This window comes from Asparagus officinalis, chromosome 3, assembly GCF_001876935.1.
Source record: "Asparagus officinalis chromosome 3, Aspof.V1, whole genome shotgun sequence".
NCBI classification, from domain to species: Eukaryota; Viridiplantae; Streptophyta; class Magnoliopsida; order Asparagales; family Asparagaceae; genus Asparagus; species Asparagus officinalis.
This window is the reverse complement of record NC_033796.1, coordinates 87,494,375-87,512,325: the sequence shown is the minus strand read 5'-3', so window position 1 is coordinate 87,512,325 and position 17,951 is coordinate 87,494,375. Positions and strand designations below refer to the sequence as shown.

The window sequence follows — 17,951 nt, the reverse complement described above, 5'->3', positions numbered from 1 at the left end:
TGTTTCGGCTCTGATACCATGATGAGAAAAATAACTCTCTTGCCTAATAAGGAACGATACAAAGGTTTATATACAAATACCTAATGGGCCTAAACTAGATACAGACCCGATAAGATACAGACCCGATACATAAGTATCCTATACAATATACTCAACATAGTCGAATAGGAAAAGAGTGTTCAAATTCGATTTATTAATTATTTGAATATTTGTTAAATGTTTTCGAATGTCATATTAACACACTTGATAAGTCAAAAGATTCTTAAACAGGATGTCTTGAGTTCACACCCTTTGTATGACATAATTCTTTAAATATTTTCTTTAACGTTTTTCTTAATAATTATTGTGATATTTCACTATGAGAATCGAATTTAACTGAATACTTAAATGAATAATAAATGAACTATTTATTAATTTTTTGGTTAATTTCCACCCCTATATGTTTGGATAGAGATAGGCGAACCACCATATTTTCAAACTATTTCTAACTTTTAATGTATTATACGAGTTGTCAGTGTAAAAATTGAAGAGTGAAGGTGTTAACTCTTTAAGCTACATGAGGTTATATATAATTCAAACTACTTCTAACCAAACATACTCTTAGAGATATTGCTTTTAAAAGAATCAATTTTGGAATTTAATTAGGAAAATTCAAACAAGCCATTATTTATTTGAAAAAGATTAAAAAAAACAAACAAACTCTTTGGGACGATCTTTTAAAAATCAAAAATTTGAATTTAATTATAAAATTCATCAAGTTACTATTAATTTTTAAAATAATCAAAATTTTAGGTTGAATAACTCTCAATACTAGGGATTTTTGCAAGCAACCTCGTTTACTAGGATGAGGATGGGACAAACCGATGCATTTCACATCTTTCTATTCACCTCACTTTTATCGAAGCCTTTCAAATCTTTTTAATCCTCTCATTAGAGAATTTCTACTGGTTGTTATACCCGGTGATATCAAGTCTAGATACTCTGCAATTATCGAAAAGAAAAAAAAAATCAAAATTTAAGAAAATTAGCAACACTCAGCCAGCCATGTTGGCATGACGGAAAGTTGATTGTTTTTTTGTTTTTTTTTTTGGAGTAATTAACTATCTTGTCTGTTGTTATAATGAACTTCAAAGATTTGGACTTTTCTTAAACAAACCGTCCAAATTTAAGAGATACGAGAGCTAGCAATATTTTCCACAACAATTGCCTACGAACGGTGATTTTCAAGTGGCCGTCGAATACAATATATAGAAACCAGCGTAACTCAAGACGGTAAAAATGTCCCATTGCAGCGAGGCAGTTTGCTTAGACCATCTCCAACGCGACGCTATTTTGCCGCAAAAACGGATTTGCCGCTGCTCCGGAGCTCCAACGCGGCACCAATTCTCGCTACATTTTAGCGGGGATGAACAGCGCGACGCTATATTTGGCGTCGCACTGTTCATCTCCGCATTACTGTTTCTTTTATTTTTTTTTTATTTTTTTTTTAAATTTTACCTCATATTTTTATGTATTTACAACTTGACCCCAATTATTTTATTACATGTATAAAACAACCCTAATAATATTTAAATTTTATAATTTTACCCCAATTGTATAATTTAGACAAAATAAATTATTTTAAAAAAAAATAATGCTGAAATTAAAAATACATTATTATTAATTATACTATTAAAATCTAGACATTATAAGTAAAGTCCCATGAATTATAAAGAGCAATCATAATACATAATTCAAATATAAATTACATATCTGGAATACATAACATATAAAAACTGACACACATAATATAAAACTTCATTAAAATAAAACATAAAATACAAACTAAACATGGAACATTACATAAGATGGTCAAGCAACTCTCAATAATCTGGTAGATCGGGGCCAGAGTGTCCAATATCATTGAAATAATTGCCAAAATTAGAAGCAGACCCTTGTTCTTGTTGATTTCTTTTTTGTATTATTTTAATCTGTTGAGCTCGAACGTACTCACGCACGTTTGGATCAGCAATGGAATTCAAATCTTTCATTATAATTTTTCATTCATCTCTATCTTTTTTCATGGCTATCTTTTCTCGTTCGATATCAAACGCTACTTGCCTGTCCAAGCTCGCCTTGTCTAACCTGTCTATAAGTCGATTGTTGGAGGTCTCGATGGAGTCCACTACACTTGACTCATGATCATCATTTTTCCTTTTCAATTTAGCTTTTTTTACCCCAATAGGTCGTTCAGATGGAGTAAATGATGACAGTCCAGGAGATGTTGATATAGGAGATTCCGGAGTGGGATTATCTGATTGTGACGAGTCGAAGTTCACACTTTGGGATTGTCTTCGACCAACTTGTCTTGCTGTGGGGACATCATCTTTGAATTTTTCGAAATTTTTAACCATATTCCAGACATGATCAAATTTGAAACCTTTTTTGTACTTTGGTTCTTGCATAAATAACATCTTTGCTCGAACTAACTGCAAATTATAGTGAACATCAAGTTATGTATTTCAACAATAATAATAAAATTCAAACGATAATTAATAGAATACTTACAATATCTTCATCTGAAGCACCACTTGGATTCAGATTCTCTACTTGTCTCAAGCACGCATTCAATTTCCTTACTTCATTACTTATGATTTCCATTCGAGAACGAATTGATCGGCTCGTACGCATCTCAAAATGCTGATCTCGAAGTTCATTGTATTTGTCCTCCACACGAGACCAAAATGCATCTCGAGACTGGTTTCTACCGATAATAGGGTCTTGAGAAATATCCAAGAATACTTGACAAAGGAGCACATCTTCAGTAACCGTGTATCCAGTTAATCGAACAGACATTTTTTTGTAAAAAGCGGTTGGTTTGGAGATCAGAAATACTTTGAAGAAATACTTCGAATTGGGTGGCTTGAAGTAGAAACCGTGAATGTTATTTATAGCCAATCCAAATTTGTTTTTTTTGTTTGAATTTGAATTTGAATTTGAATTTGAATTTGCGGTTGGTTTGAATTTGTCGGTGGTCAACATTTGAAATTGAATCATTTTGTACAAACTGATCAGCTTTACACATTATCCAACGTTGTCGGTGGGAATCAATTTTTGAAATCAGGTCAGCTTTACACATTGTCCAACGTATACAAAGCTCAGCTCTCCTTGAATTGTGTGAAAGCTTTGTACGAGTGGGAATCAATTTTTGAAATCAGGTCAGCTTTACACATTGTCCAACGTATACAAAGCTCAGCTCTCCTTGAATTGTGTGAAAGCTTTGTACGAGTGGGAATCAATTTTTAAAATCAGGTCAGCTTTACACATTGTCCAACGTATACACAGCTCAGCTCTCCTTGAATTGTGTGAAAGCTTTGTACGAGTGGGAATCAATTTTTGAAATCAGGTCAGCTTTACACATTGTCCAACATATACACACCCATTAATCAGAGTAAGAACGAAGGTCTCATATTCCTCGTCGGGCAAGGAACTCAACAACAGCAACGCCTTGTCCTCATCTTCAATCTTGACATCCACATTCGCCAAATCCGCAAGAAGCTTTGTGTAGTGGTTCATGTGATCTCTAATGGAGGTTCCCTTCTTCAACTGGAAACGATAAAGTCTCCTCTTCAAATGCAAGCGATTTTCCACACTCTTGGTCAAATACTTGCTTTTGAGAATCTCCCAAATCTTCTTCGCAGAAGTCTCATTCATCACATCATATTTTAGATCTTGAGTCAAACAAGACCTAATCACACCACACGCCGTTCGATTCATCTTCTTCTAAACCTTCTCTTCAATGTCATCTGGCTTGCCATCTAACTCCAATGTATCCTCCAAATTCTGCGCGTTCAGCGCATCCAAAACCTCGCATCTCCATAATCCAAAATTGTTTGTGCCATTAAACTTCTCCACATCTATCTTCATAGAGTGGATATTCAAACTCTGAATGGTCTTCGTGCTAGAAGCACCACCCTCGACACCCGAAGCACCTTCTTTCCCCGACATCTTACGCACCAACGAACGAAGAATAGATCCAAAACTGAAAAGATAGAGTCTTTCACAAAAGATTCCACCTTTATCACCAAACGAAGCCTTAGACGAGCCTCCAAATTGATCTACTCCTCCAACCAAACCCTAGATCTAGAACCTGGTCTCTGATACCACTTGTTGTGCGCAGCGGAAATTTCGGCAGAGTTTCTGGTGCACAATAAGAGAGAAAGATCGATAAGAATTCTCGTCTCACCAAGGAGACAAGAATCTGAAGCGGATATCTCAACCAAGTGAGATATCGGCTCTTCCTCTCATCAGTTCTAGGACTAACTTGTCGAGGGATCCTAAAACTATTACAATTGCCCACAAACTCAAACAACCAATTTTACGTGGTTCGGCAAACTGCCTACGTCCACGGGGCAAGGAGGGGGAGATCTACTATTAGAGGGAGAGATAATACAACTAGGGTTTACAATCACTCAATCTAAACCCTCACACAATTATCTCTCTCAAAAGCACAAAAGCTTATTTGCACGAAGCCAAAGAAAGTCGCTGACTTTTTCTCCCACTGCCGCACTTTTCTTTTTCTTTGCAGCAGCCTCTGTTTCTGCGATTTTCTTTTGCACTTCTGCTCTTGCACCTACGCTGTACTTCCACAAAGCAAAACGCAGCAAAAACCCTACTTTGCACCTGCCTCCAAGCCCCTTGCACAAGCCCTTCGTAGCCGCCACCCACAAAATCCTTCCTTGCACTAATCCCAGTCGAAACAAAAGAAATCCTCTTTGCACGCAAAGCCAAGGCTGCACAATCCTCTGCCGACCCCTCTCTTCACTCTGCACTTGCTTGCACCAAAAGAGAACTCAGTCGCCCCCCTCACAATTCTCCACCTCGGCGAAGTTTTCCCAAAATTGAGCCGACACCATCCAAATCAAATGTCTCACTTGTTGTGTCCAGTACACCGTGAAACAATTCACGACAACAGACTCAATCCATAACAAGTCGAGAACCCAAATGAGAGTGCAAACACTCTCCAAACGTCGGTATCAACTCACCAAATCGATCTCACCCCCATCAAAATCCAAACACCGGCTGCATCATAAAGACTGCCTACGTATCCTCTTGCCCAAGGAATCAAGCCTTACGTAGTTCACCTAAATGGCCGCGAACGACCTCAAATCAATATAAGAGTTCGCAACCCTTCTCCAATATCATCAACTCTGCGGCTGATAGCACCTCCAATGGCCTCAAACACCTCCACCTGAGGTGAACCAATGGTCATATCCAAACTGCATCTATCAGCTGCACTCGAGTCAAAACCCAACTCATCATCTGCATCCGAATCCAAATGACTTCCACGCTGTGTCACCTCAGCTGGAATCCCAACCAATGCAGAATGACCTGGAGTATATGGGAAAATCCCCACCCAATGTGGAGTAGCATCAATCTCCACCCGCTGTGATACCTCTAAGGTCTGTCCAAAACTCTCCACCTGCTGAGAGTCAAATAGCTCCCTCATCGAAGCCTCAACCGAAGTGACACAATCAGACCTATCTTCCAATAGAGTTTTACCTCCAATCACAGCAGTTGACAACTCTTTAATAGGATGACCCAAATATGTCGAAGCCTCTGTCCAGAAACTCTTCTGCAAACCATTGCTCGACCACAAACATCGATCCTCCTCCAACAAGGAACGGTTCTCCAAATTTGTCACCTTATCTAGTTGTCCCAAGATTTCCTTTCCAACGAAGTATCTCGCAATGCCGTGAGCTCGGCTCCAATGCAGAAACAGGTCCATCTTGTACCTCCGACCAGAACTCCGACCAGAATGGAGTACCTTCACCTTTCTGCCAATATCACACTTCTTCAATTTGTTGGAGACTACTAGGACTTTATCCATAGGGGATTTGGTTGCAACCCAAACACGCCTAGAACAGCCACCAACAAAGGAAACCAAACGCCTATTACCTCCTAATGATGCACCCTTGGAAGGCCCCCAAACATCCACGTGAACTCCTCCAGAACGACCCTTAGCACGGTGAATTTACAATCACTCAATCTAAACCCTCACACAATTATCTCTCTCAAAAGCACAAAAGCTTATTTGCACGAAGCCAGAGAAAGCCGCTGACTTTTTCTCCCACTGCCGCACTTTTCTTTTTCTTTGCAGCAGCCTCTGTTTCTGCGATTTTCTTTTGCACTTCTGCTCTTGCACCTACGCTGTACTTCCACAAAGCAAAACGCAGCAAAAACCCTACTTTGCACCTGCCTCCAAGCCCCTTGCACAAGCCCTTCGTAGCCGCCACCCACAAAATCCTTCCTTGCACTAATCCCAGCCGAAACAAAAGAAATCCTCTTTGCACGCAAAGCCAAGGCTGCACAATCCTCTGCCGACCCCTCTCTTCACTCTGCACTTGCTTGCACCAAAAGAGAACTCAGTCGCCCCCCTCACAATTCTCCACCTCGGCGAAGTTTTCCCAAAACTGAGCCGACACCATCCAAATCAAATGTCTCACTTGTTGTGTCCAGTACACCGTGAAACAATTCACGACAACAGACTCAATCCATAACAAGTCGAGAACCCAAATGAGAGTGCAAACACTCTCCAAACGTCGGTATCAACTCACCAAATCGATCTCACCCCCATCAAAATCTAATGAGAGTGCAAACACTCTCCAAACGTCGGTATCAACTCACCAAATCGATCTCACCCCCATCAAAATCTAAACACCGGCTGCATCATAAAGACTGCCTACGTATCCTCTTGCCCAAGGAATCAAGCCTTACGTAGTTCACCCAAATGGCCGCGAACGACCTCAAATCAATATAAGAGTTCGCAACCCTTCTCCAATATCATCAACTCTGCGGCTGATAGCACCTCCAATGGCCTCAAACACCTCCACCTGAGGTGAACCAATGGCCGTATCCAAACTATGTCTGTCAGCTGCACTCGAATCAAAATCCAACTCATCATCTGCATCCGAATCCAAATGACTTCCACGCTGTGTCACCTCAGCTGGAATCCCAACAAATGCAGAATGACCTGGAGTATGTGGGAAAATCCCCACCCAATGTGGAGTAGCATCAGTCTCCACCCGCTTACCTCTAAGGTCTGTCCAAAACTCTCCACCTGCTGAGAGTCAATTGGCTTCCTCATCGAAGCCTCAACCGAAGTGACACAATCAGACCTATCTTCCAATAGAGTTTTACCTCCAATCACAGCAGTTGACAACTCTTTAATAGGATGACCCAAATATGTCGAAGCCTCTGTCCAGAAACTCTTCTGCAAACCATTGCTCGACCACAAACACCGATCCTCCTCCAACAAGGCACGGTTCTCCAAATTTGTCACCTTATCTAGTTGTCCCAAGATTTCTTTTCCAACGAAGTGTCTCGCAATGCCGTGAGCTCGGCTCCAATGCAGAAACAGGTCCATCTTGTACCTCCGACCAGAATGGAGTACCTTCACCTTTCTGCCAATATCACACTTCTTTAATTTGTTGGAGACTACTAGGACTTTATCCATAGGGGATTTGGTTGCAACCCAAACACGCCTAGAACAGCCACCAACAAAGAAAACCAAATTTCGATTACCTCCCAATGATGCCCCCTTGGAAAGCCCCCAAACATCCACGTGAACTCCTCCAGAACGACCCTTAGCACGGTGAATAGAGGTGCCACACTTCACCTCGGTCTTCTTGCTCACATCAACATGTTCACTGGACTTTAAATTGCAGGTCTTTACACCCTCTTTCAATCTATGCGAGGAATCAATACTGAAATGGCCAAGCCCCAAATGCCGCATTCTTCTCAAAAGCACAAAAGCTTATTTGCACGAAGCCAAAGAAAGCCGCTGACTTTTTCTCCCACTGCCGCACTTTTCTTTTTCTTTGCAGCAGCCTCTGTTTCTGCGATTTTCTTTTGCACTTCTGCTCTTGCACCTACGCTGTACTTCCACAAAGCAAAACGCAGCAAAAACCCTACTTTGCACCTGCCTCCAAGCCCCTTGCACAAGCCCTTCGTAGCCGCCACCCACAAAATCCTTCCTTGCACTAATCCCAGCCGAAACAAAAGAAATCCTCTTTGCACGCAAAGCCAAGGCTGCACAATCCTCTGCCGACCCCTCTCTTCACTCTGCACTTGCTTGCACCAAAAGAGAATTCAGTCGCCCCCCTCACAAACAGTCCAGGAGATGTTGATATAGGAGATTCCGGAGTGGGATTATCTGATTGTGACGAGTTGAAGTTCACACTTTGGGATTGTCTTCGACCAACTTGTCTTGCTGTGGGGACATCATCTTTGAATTTTTCAAAATTTTTAACCATATTCCAGACATGATCAAATTTGAAACCTTTTTTGTACTTTGGTTCTTGCATAAATAACATCTTTACTCGAACTAACTGCAAATTATAGTGAACATCAAGTTATGTATTTCAACAATAATAATAAAATTCAGACGATAATTAATAGAATACTTACAATATCTTCATCTGAAGCACCACTTGGATTCAGATTCTCTACTTGTCTCAAGCACGCATTCAATTTCCTTACTTCATTACTTATGATTTCCATTCGAGAACGAATTGATCGGCTCGTACGCACATCAGAATTTTGGTCTCGAAGTTCATTGTATCTGTCCTCCACACGAGACCAAAATGCATCTCGAGACTGGTTTCTACCGATAATAGGGTCTTGAGAAATATCCAAGAATACTTAACAAAGGAGCACATCTTTAGTAACCATGTATCCAGTTGATCGAACTGATATTTTTTTGTAAAAAGCGGTTGGTTTGGAGATTAGAAATACTTTGAAGAAATACTTAGAATTGGGTGGTTTGAAGTAGAAACCGTGAATGTTATTTATAGCCAATCCAAATTTGTTTTTTTGTTTGAATTTGAATTTGAATTTGAATTTGAATTTGAATTTGAATTTGAATTTGAATTTGAATTTGAATTTGAATTTGAATTTGAATTTGAATTTGAATTTGAATTTGAATTTGAATTTGAATTTGAATTTGAATTTGAATTTGAATTTGAATTTGAATTTGAATTTGAATTTGAATTTGAATTTGAATTTGAATTTGTCGGTGGGAATCAAAATTTGAAATCAGGTCAGCTTTACACATTATCCAACGTTGTCGGTGGGAATCAAAATTTGAAATCAGGTCAGCTTTACACATTATCCAACGTTGTCGGTGGGAATCAAATTTTGATATCAGATTAGCTTTACACATTATCCAACGTTGTCGGTGGGAATCAAAATTTGAAATCAGGTCAGCTTTACACATTATCCAACGTTGTCGGTGGGAATCAAAATTTGAAATCAGGTCAGCTTTACACATTATCCAACGTTGTCGGTGGGAATCAAAATTTGAAATCAGGTCAGCTTTACACATTATCCAACGTTGTCGGTGGGAATCAAAATTTGAAATCAGGTCAGCTTTACACATTATCCAACGTTGTCGGTGGGAATCAAAATTTGAAATCAGGTCAGCTTTACACATTATCCAACGTTGTCGGTGGGAATCAAAATTTGAAATCAGGTCAGCTTTACACATTATCCAACGTTGTCGGTGGGAATCAAAATTTGAAATCAGGTCAGCTTTACACATTATCCAACGTTGTCGGTGGGAATCAAAATTTGAAATCAGGTCAGCTTTACACATTATCCAACGTTGTCGGTGGGATCTTCGGATGATGATAATTTTCTGTCCAATATCATTGCAGAGATTGATGAAACCGAAGAAGTAATTTGTGAGTACATCAACAACAACATGATCCTCGTTAACAATTTACGTCAACAAAACTACCAACCGATCTATGGTGGCTCGATTCCCGGTCATGCAGTAATCAACCGCGATCGAGAAAATGCGCATCAGAATTTGGTCATAGATTACTTTGCCGATAATCCACGTTTTGGAGAAGATATGTTTCGTCGTCGATATCGGGTGTCAAGAAGTTTGTTCCATCGTATTGTTGATGCAGTGAAAGATCATGACTATTACTTCCAACAACGAAGTGATGGACTTGGTAGAATGGGATTATCACCGTTACAGAAAGTAACAGCTGTTTTTCGCATGTTGGCATACGGTTTACCAGCTGATGCTACGGACGAATACGTTAAAATAGGTGAGTCAACAGCAATTAAAAGTATGACAAAATTTTGTCGTGCTATGGTGGAAATATTCGCAGAGCGGTATCTACGAACACCTAACGCTAACGATATTGCTAGGCTACTCTATATTAGTAAAAAACATGGTTTTCCAGGAATGTTAGGAAGTCTTGATTGTATGCATTGGAAATGGAAAAATTGTCCAACAGCATGGTCTGGGCAATACACAGGACGTAGTGGGTCACCAACTATTATCCTCGAAGCTGTGGCAGATTATGATCTTTGGATATGGCACGCATATTTTGGTATGCCAGGCACCAATAATGATATCAATGTGCTGGAGTCATCTAATCTTTTCTCTAACCTAGCTCAAGGTATTGCTCCTCCCGCTCACTATGTTATTCAAGGAAAAGAGTATAATATGGGTTATTATTTAGCTGATGGTATATATCCGAAATGGGCTACTATTGTACAAACAATCCAACAGCCACAAGGTAGGAAGAAAAAATATTTTGCCATGAAACAGGAAGCATGTAGAAAAGATGTAGAACGTGCGTTCGGAGTTCTCCAATCACGATTTGCAATCGTGGCAGGATCAGCACGTTTTTGGAAAAAACATGTATTACATGACATAATGACTGCATGCATTATTATGCACAATATGATAATCGAGGATGAACGTGATCTTTATGCACCAATTCAAGAAGTGAGGGAAGCACCAACACCAGAAGTTGATATGGTAGCAGATGAAACTACAAGATTTACTCAATTTATTACACGTTACGGAAAAATCAAGGATAAAGATGCTCATATTGCGCTTCGTAATGCATTGATAGATCATCTATGGGAGGAATACACTAATTCAGATAGTTAAGTGCATACTAAATTTGTAATTTTTACATTGTTGTTAATGTTTAATTATTTCCTTGTATTTTATTTCCTGTTGTGTTCTTGAATGTAATATTTTGGCAATATCAATAATAAAAATATAATATTTTAGCAATCAAGTTATTTTAATTAATAAAATAATATTTTATTGTTTTATTAGTTTAATTTTTAAATAATAAATCATTTTGTTTGGAAAATATGTGAAAAAATAAAATTTGATATGTGGGGTTAATTGTTGAAATAGTTAAAAATATAGGGAATAAAAAATAATCATATAAAAGTAGATAAAAAGAAAGATACTGAGAATATTTCTTTTTGGTGCAAAAAATGGTGCAATGGGTTGTAGATGAATTACTGTTAGATGTGACTTTTGCACCATTTTGGTGCAAAATTTGCACCATGTTGAGGCAAAGGGTTGGAGATGCCCTTAGAGCCATCAACATACTACGCTCATTTTGAGTTGATAATCTTTTCATTGCTAGTGCCTATAAAAACATTATGTTTTTTTATCGTAAATACTATTTTCTTTAAGAGAGAACCCCTCATGTAAGATGCGCATGCGTCATCACCAAGATGTTGAATTCATAGCCGCTCCATAATTCCCGCTGGAACTAATTTTAGAATAAATCAAAACTGGTGTGCACCCCGTAGTACAAAGCACGGCCTCCCTTTTTTGTTTCCGCTACTGTAATTCCTTTTAAAGTAATACAGGAATTTTTTGTAAACACTACAGTAATTTTTAAAATTCTACAATATTCTCTATATGCTACTAATTCACTGTATCATTTACTGTGGTATGAATAATAGTGAATCTTAGGAACCTCCTATGGCTATAAGTAATTCTTTTTAAAGTAATACAGAAAATTTTTGTAAACACTACAGTAATTTTTAAAATTCTACAATATTCTCTTTATGCTACTAATTCACTGTATCATTTAATGTAGTATGAATAATAGTGAATCTTAGGAACCTCCTATGGCTATAAGTATAGAGGAGTAGATGCTATCAGACATTTCAAAACTCCATTATTGTTCTGGCATGATTCTAAACTCACTACTTCAAATCATTTGTACACAGGACTCTTAGCATGCATTCATAACAGTATCTCAAAATGTCATCACCCTAACTATATTGATTCTTTTTGGCAGTAGTACTGATGAAGTTACAGTTGTGTACAAAAACATTCTCGAGGAAAGGCACTCTACGTTGTTGATCTTGATGCTGTTCGCGGACATATAACTAGAATCAGATTGCAAGGGCCAACTTGCCAGTATTTCGATCCGAAGAAGCTTGTTTTTTTATATCCACACCTTTACCTGTTAAAATCAGCAGCGTCGTTAGTGTCTCATTCAGAAATTAATGTGTGGGATCAGCTATGCGTATATGAGTTTCCTCAAAAAGCTCTGCATATATAATAACAGATGTTTTCATATCCAATGTAACTTTCAATCAGTGGTAGGTGATCAATCATAAGGTAGTAAAGATAAGGGGCATGACTGATCAAGACTAGATCTTTTATCGACTCAATTATCTTTAGATGCTAGATTTTCTAACTCTTAGTTTTCACTAGTATAAAAAATTTCTCTTAGGACGATTGATGTAACAAATGGAATAATGGGCCTCTTAATAAAAAATATCAACATTCTCATCATCATTTCTTAACAACCTCAACAGATCTTTTAACTATAGCAATCACATAAAATTTTTAAGTTTCATGAAATGCAAAACTAAAATATGCGTGCTATATCCACATCCCTTGAAAGACTATGGTCATTCAGGTTGACAAAAAGATCCACATTAGCAGGAAATAAACCATAACAACTATACTTTCAATAATTATTGACTTGGCATTCTCTTAGGATTTAAATAGCAGGTGGTTGGCTGCAATACTGCTTTCCATAAAGTAACAGTTCATTTCCTTGATTATATATTTTGGAAAGGGGGTGAACTTCAAATTCTTGAAATGCTTACCCTCTCTGTCTGTTTTCTTTCTGCTGCGCCATAGAAGACGGATTGGCGTACCAGGAAAACCAGCATTAGACCTTAGTTGCTTTTCCATGTAACGTCGGTATGTCTCAGGGAAAAGCTTCGCATCATTAACAAAGAAAACAAATGTTGGAGGGCGAATGGCAGCCTGCGGAGCAAAAAGAAAGGTTTTTAGAGCACCAATATAGGGAGGGGGGGGGGACTTAATTGCAATATTGTAGAGAAGCAAGTTCATATAAAACTTCATGGATAGCTATTTTAATGTTGAATTCCAAATGTACGTCATTGTGGATATGAATGAGAATAAAACAACATATTCCCACTGTTTTACTACCACCATTGTTTCCAGACTTTAAGTGGATGCAAAAAAGAGCTACCAGGTTGCAAAAGTGTCTAACTGTTGCGGCTCACTATACCAGGACACATCATAAACATGGTAGTCCATTAGCAAGCAAACATGCGGTGTTTGGCTATTAAATGTCATTAAAAAGCAAAAGAAGATGCTCTAGAATTCCAATAAATGTAGATTATTTCTAATATCATTGCATCTACTATCTATTCAAAAACCAAAACAAGACTGACATTGGGTCCGCCAGCTAGCAAATTCATCCTGGTATGAGGATCCAGAGGCAAACTCACATCATCCTCAATCAGTCTTGTTCTTCACTGTTCACCTACAGCTGGCCCTCTCCATGGATTCAAAGATAAAGGTATCTCAATTATACAATTATTTACAAAATGATCTAAGTGATACTTACACGGTGCTTATTACATGAGTATGACCTTTATTGTACCCCAAAAGAGGACACAAAAAAAATTCAGACTACTTGTCTTGTCAACCCACAGCAGTAATAATAAATGTACTGCTTACCGCACATAAGATATAAATATCAAAGACAACATATTTTATGCTAATAGATTGTTAGGAAGCAACCTACACCTACCTGAACCATTTGGAAAAACATAAGATACCTTCTACCAGAGGGAGGTTACAAGTTGTACACGGATTTGCATGGTGAATTGTGATTTCTGATGTATCAATAGTACTTTGTTAAAATTTAAGCTTCTAGAGGAGAATTAATGAAGAAAGCTAATTTAAACAATACACATTTGCTACCAAAATAAAGGGAATTTGAACAAGCACACAACTATACACATGCCAAACTACTAATACCATGATTCTCAATAGATATTTGGAGATGAAACTAGATTTTTGGTAAAGCACTCAAGATAGGAGAAGTCATATGTTCAAGCAGGTTCAAAGTCACCAACATGTTCAGAGAAATCCTCTGCTTTATTAGGAAGAAGATTAAAGTTATCTGCCTTACTCGAATTATTGGTTCACACAGAAAAAAAGAGTAAAACTAAGCAATTTTGACATGAATATCAGTCGCAAGCACATCAATGGTATTTGTGCTCATTTATGCCTTTCAGAATTGTGGCAAACAGTAGGGGGGCAGGGAATATTTCTCAATTGGTACTTGTGCTCATTTATACCACTACTTTCTAAACCGATACTGACTAGAGAACACACCCTACTATACAATGTCCAACTTTTCCCAGATCAAACACTAGCCACAAGATTACCATTTTGGGACTTCTCCATCGGTACTGCCATTGCACCGGAGTAAAACTAAAATTACACTGAGTTTCTGAAAACAGATGACTGAAAAATCACAGAACCACCTCTTCCATGACAGGCACTCTAACAAAATGATATGAGATGGTACAGTGCAAGAAGTTCACCTGGGTACTAAAATAAACACGCCCTCTCTTGCCACCTCTTGTCCTTGGTGGAGGTTTGAAGGCCACTGCTTCTTGTACGACTTGATTCAGTATGGATGTACCAAGCCGCCTAGATCTCTCTTTTTCAACCATACTGGCAGCATTTATAATCCTGGAGAACAACATGGACCGTTAGTTTCAAGTACAATATAGATACACATAACAAGAATATAATAACATAAAATGCTCAGTTGCTTAGTTAACAAGATGTTAAAGCATATTGCAGGCAAGCACATAGTAAGAATCATAGAAATCAAAAGTCCAATATCCAAATGAAAAGGACTTGGAAAACATGTACAACCCGAAAATTGATAAGACAATCAAGTTAAACAAGAAGGAAAATAGTTATACTCGTGTATATGTAAGCTGTTGTCAAAAAGTCCTGAGAATTTCATACGAAATAACAACAATGATAAAACAAAGCCTTTACTCAAATTTTTGGGGTCACGGCTACATGAATCCTACTCTCACATCAGTTCTATTGAGGGTTATCCATTAAGTTAAACATTACCGTATCCTTCTTATCAGCTTCCTACCAAGTCCTCTTAGGCCTACCTCTGGTCCTCCTTTCTCGAATAATTATAACCTTATCACTTCTCCTAATCACTGCATTACCACGGTCACACATGACCATACTATCTGGAATGATCCGACAGCAAAAATTGAAGAGTAAGTTGGTCCCAAGAAGATCAAAAGACAAGCCAGCGATGTTGAAAGATTCTTGAACTTTCAAGAAGTTATTTGTGCTTGGCAGAGAGGCTGCAAATTGGAGCCTGAATTCACCAATAGAATGCACAAGATTCAATGGGAGGAAAAGCAACATGTCCTCACAAAGCAGCAGGAAGAAACAAGCAGGATTAACTAAACCACAATCAGCAAATCAATAGCTGGGTACATATATTATTCCATGGAGACTAAAGAACGTATTGTTATTGGTTGACATACATAAGGCCATCCAAGCGTGGAAGGATGGATATAGCTCCCTGGAATACTACTATTTTGCAGCGAGCCAACACTGGAAGCCAAAACTATCATCAATATTATACTGATGTTACTTTGCACTGTTGTTATGAAGTGATCCAACACGAAACAAAAATTTTTAGTACCTGATCTCAAATTAAAAAATAATAAATACCTCCAATCAAGAACACTATGCTACTATCAATTATCAACAAATTGTAATATATTCTCTCCTAAAATTTTTCTAATGGGTGTCAAGGATAGATCAAACTCAGAAAAATTAACATACTTGAAATAGATAGCATCTAAAACTCAAGCATAACAGGATACCAAGCATAAAGACGATAGAGAGAAAATGGTATTTACTTTTCAACACTTTGACCGGTTATTGCAGTTGAATAAACAATTGGTGCCCAATTAAGGAGTCGGAGCTTCTCTCTGACATCTTGTTCATAATATGTTGTCGTCTCTTGTTTTTTGCTTGGTATTGTATCCCATTTGTTTACAACAATAACACATCCTTTTCCTTCTTTCTCAATTCTCTCCGCGATTTTGTAATCCTACATAGCAAACAGAATTGAAAACAGGACTACATCAACATGTTTAGATAGTAGGGCAAGACTGCATAAAAAATTATAGGCAATAAATCAAATAATTGCAATATGAACCGTGATTTAACCAGACAGGTGACTCAGAATATTGAACCATGAACTATTTCTGTTGAAATCACATGTTGTCTACAAGTAACAAGATACAATCTAGAGACACTCCAACAGAGAAGATGCATATCCAGGGAAATTTCAACCAACACAGTTACTCATAAGTATGCAAGAGTGCTAAATGAATTCTTCTTCGCTAAATCCTAAACATTGAAATACTTGTTTGAAATCAAAGCCTAATAAATTCTTCTAAAGGATACACCTAAATAATTATATCCGCCTCCTTCCTATTAATTTAATGTAATCTGATTAAATATACTTCTAGGAGATGCTTTGTCCACCTCAAATGTCCTTCACTATGCTCCTGGTAAGCAATTCATGTATTCTGCCAACGTCATCATTTTGGTCCATGCCTATCTTTACTTGCTGGAATGTTTACTTTCTGTTCATTCATTTATGCTTAGTCCCAACTCCCTAGTGTATAACAAACATCAAAAGTTGACTTCAAAAGACTGAGCCGAATGCCACCCTATGCTTTGGAGGAATGACACATGATACCTACCATCTTATTTTAATACTAGTAAGGAGGGCATGTGCAATGCTCGTGTCAGCTTCATCTTGATGTTGATGCAAAGGAGTGGTATGGATCTATTACATACATAAGAGAAATGTACAAATGTAGTATTTATGGAAGTAACATTTACGGAAATTATATGCACATTAGTTTTATGTGCAACTTTGACAATAATAGTCAATATATTGAGCTAAGAGTTAATTTTCTTGAAATTATTTAAATCTAGTCAATGATCAAAATTTCAAAAAGAAACAAGACTACATTTTTTGATATATTTAATTCAGGGTAACTTGCACATAACCTTCTCATCTATACCTTGACATTCATTAACCCCCTCAGCCCATTAATTAGAACATAGTTCCTCCTTTGAGTGAGAGCGGCTTTACGTGCAACTTATCATTCTAAACTAAATGAAAAACCAGGGGTTCCTAAAAAGGGTTATTTACACTTTGATATTCCTAAGTTTCACTCTCTTTTAACTTTAATCTATGTAGCACGGACACGGATCCGACACGGCCATCCGACACGCCGACACGAGACAAATCCTAAAAAATACATAGGATACGTGTGTTCGACACGTGTGTCCGACACGGACACGACACGACACGGCTTCATGTTATGCGTGTCCGTGCTTCATAGACTTTAATACCCCAAAGTTTTATATATAAGACAGTTTGATACCCCAAAACCTCAACTTTGTTCCTCCATTTTATCTAAACTCAAAGCACTAAAATTTTATAACAAAATCATCTCTCATTAACTTTTCTATATTGATATACTTAATAAAATCAGCATTAATTTTTTTGCACTTCAAACTATCAAAATAGAGAGAAAGTAACGTCATTTTCAACCGCACGATTTTTATTCCAAAATAGCTCTTAAGAGGGAAACGTACGTTTAATTTACTTAATAATTCAGCCTTTTTTATACCACTCCACATAATTTTCTCAATGTGAGTATTAACATTATAAATTGTTGGGGAATATTATAGAGATCCGAATATGAATTCATTATAAGTA

At 37.7% G+C, this 17,951-nt stretch overlaps 3 protein-coding genes across 5 annotated transcripts in view; 1 reads left to right on the top strand and 2 right to left on the bottom strand.

Moving 5' to 3' along the window:
• On the bottom strand, positions 1,707–2,835 carry LOC109835402 (glutathione S-transferase T3-like). Its single transcript, XM_020403377.1, has 2 exons — positions 2,548–2,835; positions 1,707–2,468 (listed from the first exon to the last, which is right to left on the bottom strand). Exons 1-2 carry the CDS (start codon positions 2,833–2,835, stop codon positions 2,040–2,042), a joined length of 717 nt encoding a protein of 238 aa, XP_020258966.1. The 3' UTR covers positions 1,707–2,039.
• Positions 9,743–10,954, top strand: LOC109835401 (putative nuclease HARBI1). The gene has a single exon (XM_020403376.1). The coding sequence runs from the start codon at positions 9,743–9,745 to the stop codon at positions 10,952–10,954; it is 1,212 nt and encodes a 403-aa protein (XP_020258965.1).
• The window catches only part of LOC109834438 (GTPase Der), a 21,402-nt gene continuing 15,431 nt past the window's right edge, over positions 11,981–17,951 (bottom strand). For all 3 annotated transcript variants that reach the window (XM_020402459.1, XM_020402456.1, XM_020402457.1), the window contains 4 exons: positions 16,066–16,259; positions 14,701–14,851; positions 12,940–13,102; positions 11,981–12,284 (listed from right to left, as the gene is read on the bottom strand). In XM_020402459.1, the coding sequence (XP_020258048.1) occupies positions 12,214–12,284; positions 12,940–13,102; positions 14,701–14,851; positions 16,066–16,259 (579 nt within the window). In that variant the 3' untranslated portion in view covers positions 11,981–12,213. The remainder of the gene's footprint in view (positions 12,285–12,939; positions 13,103–14,700; positions 14,852–16,065; positions 16,260–17,951) is intronic.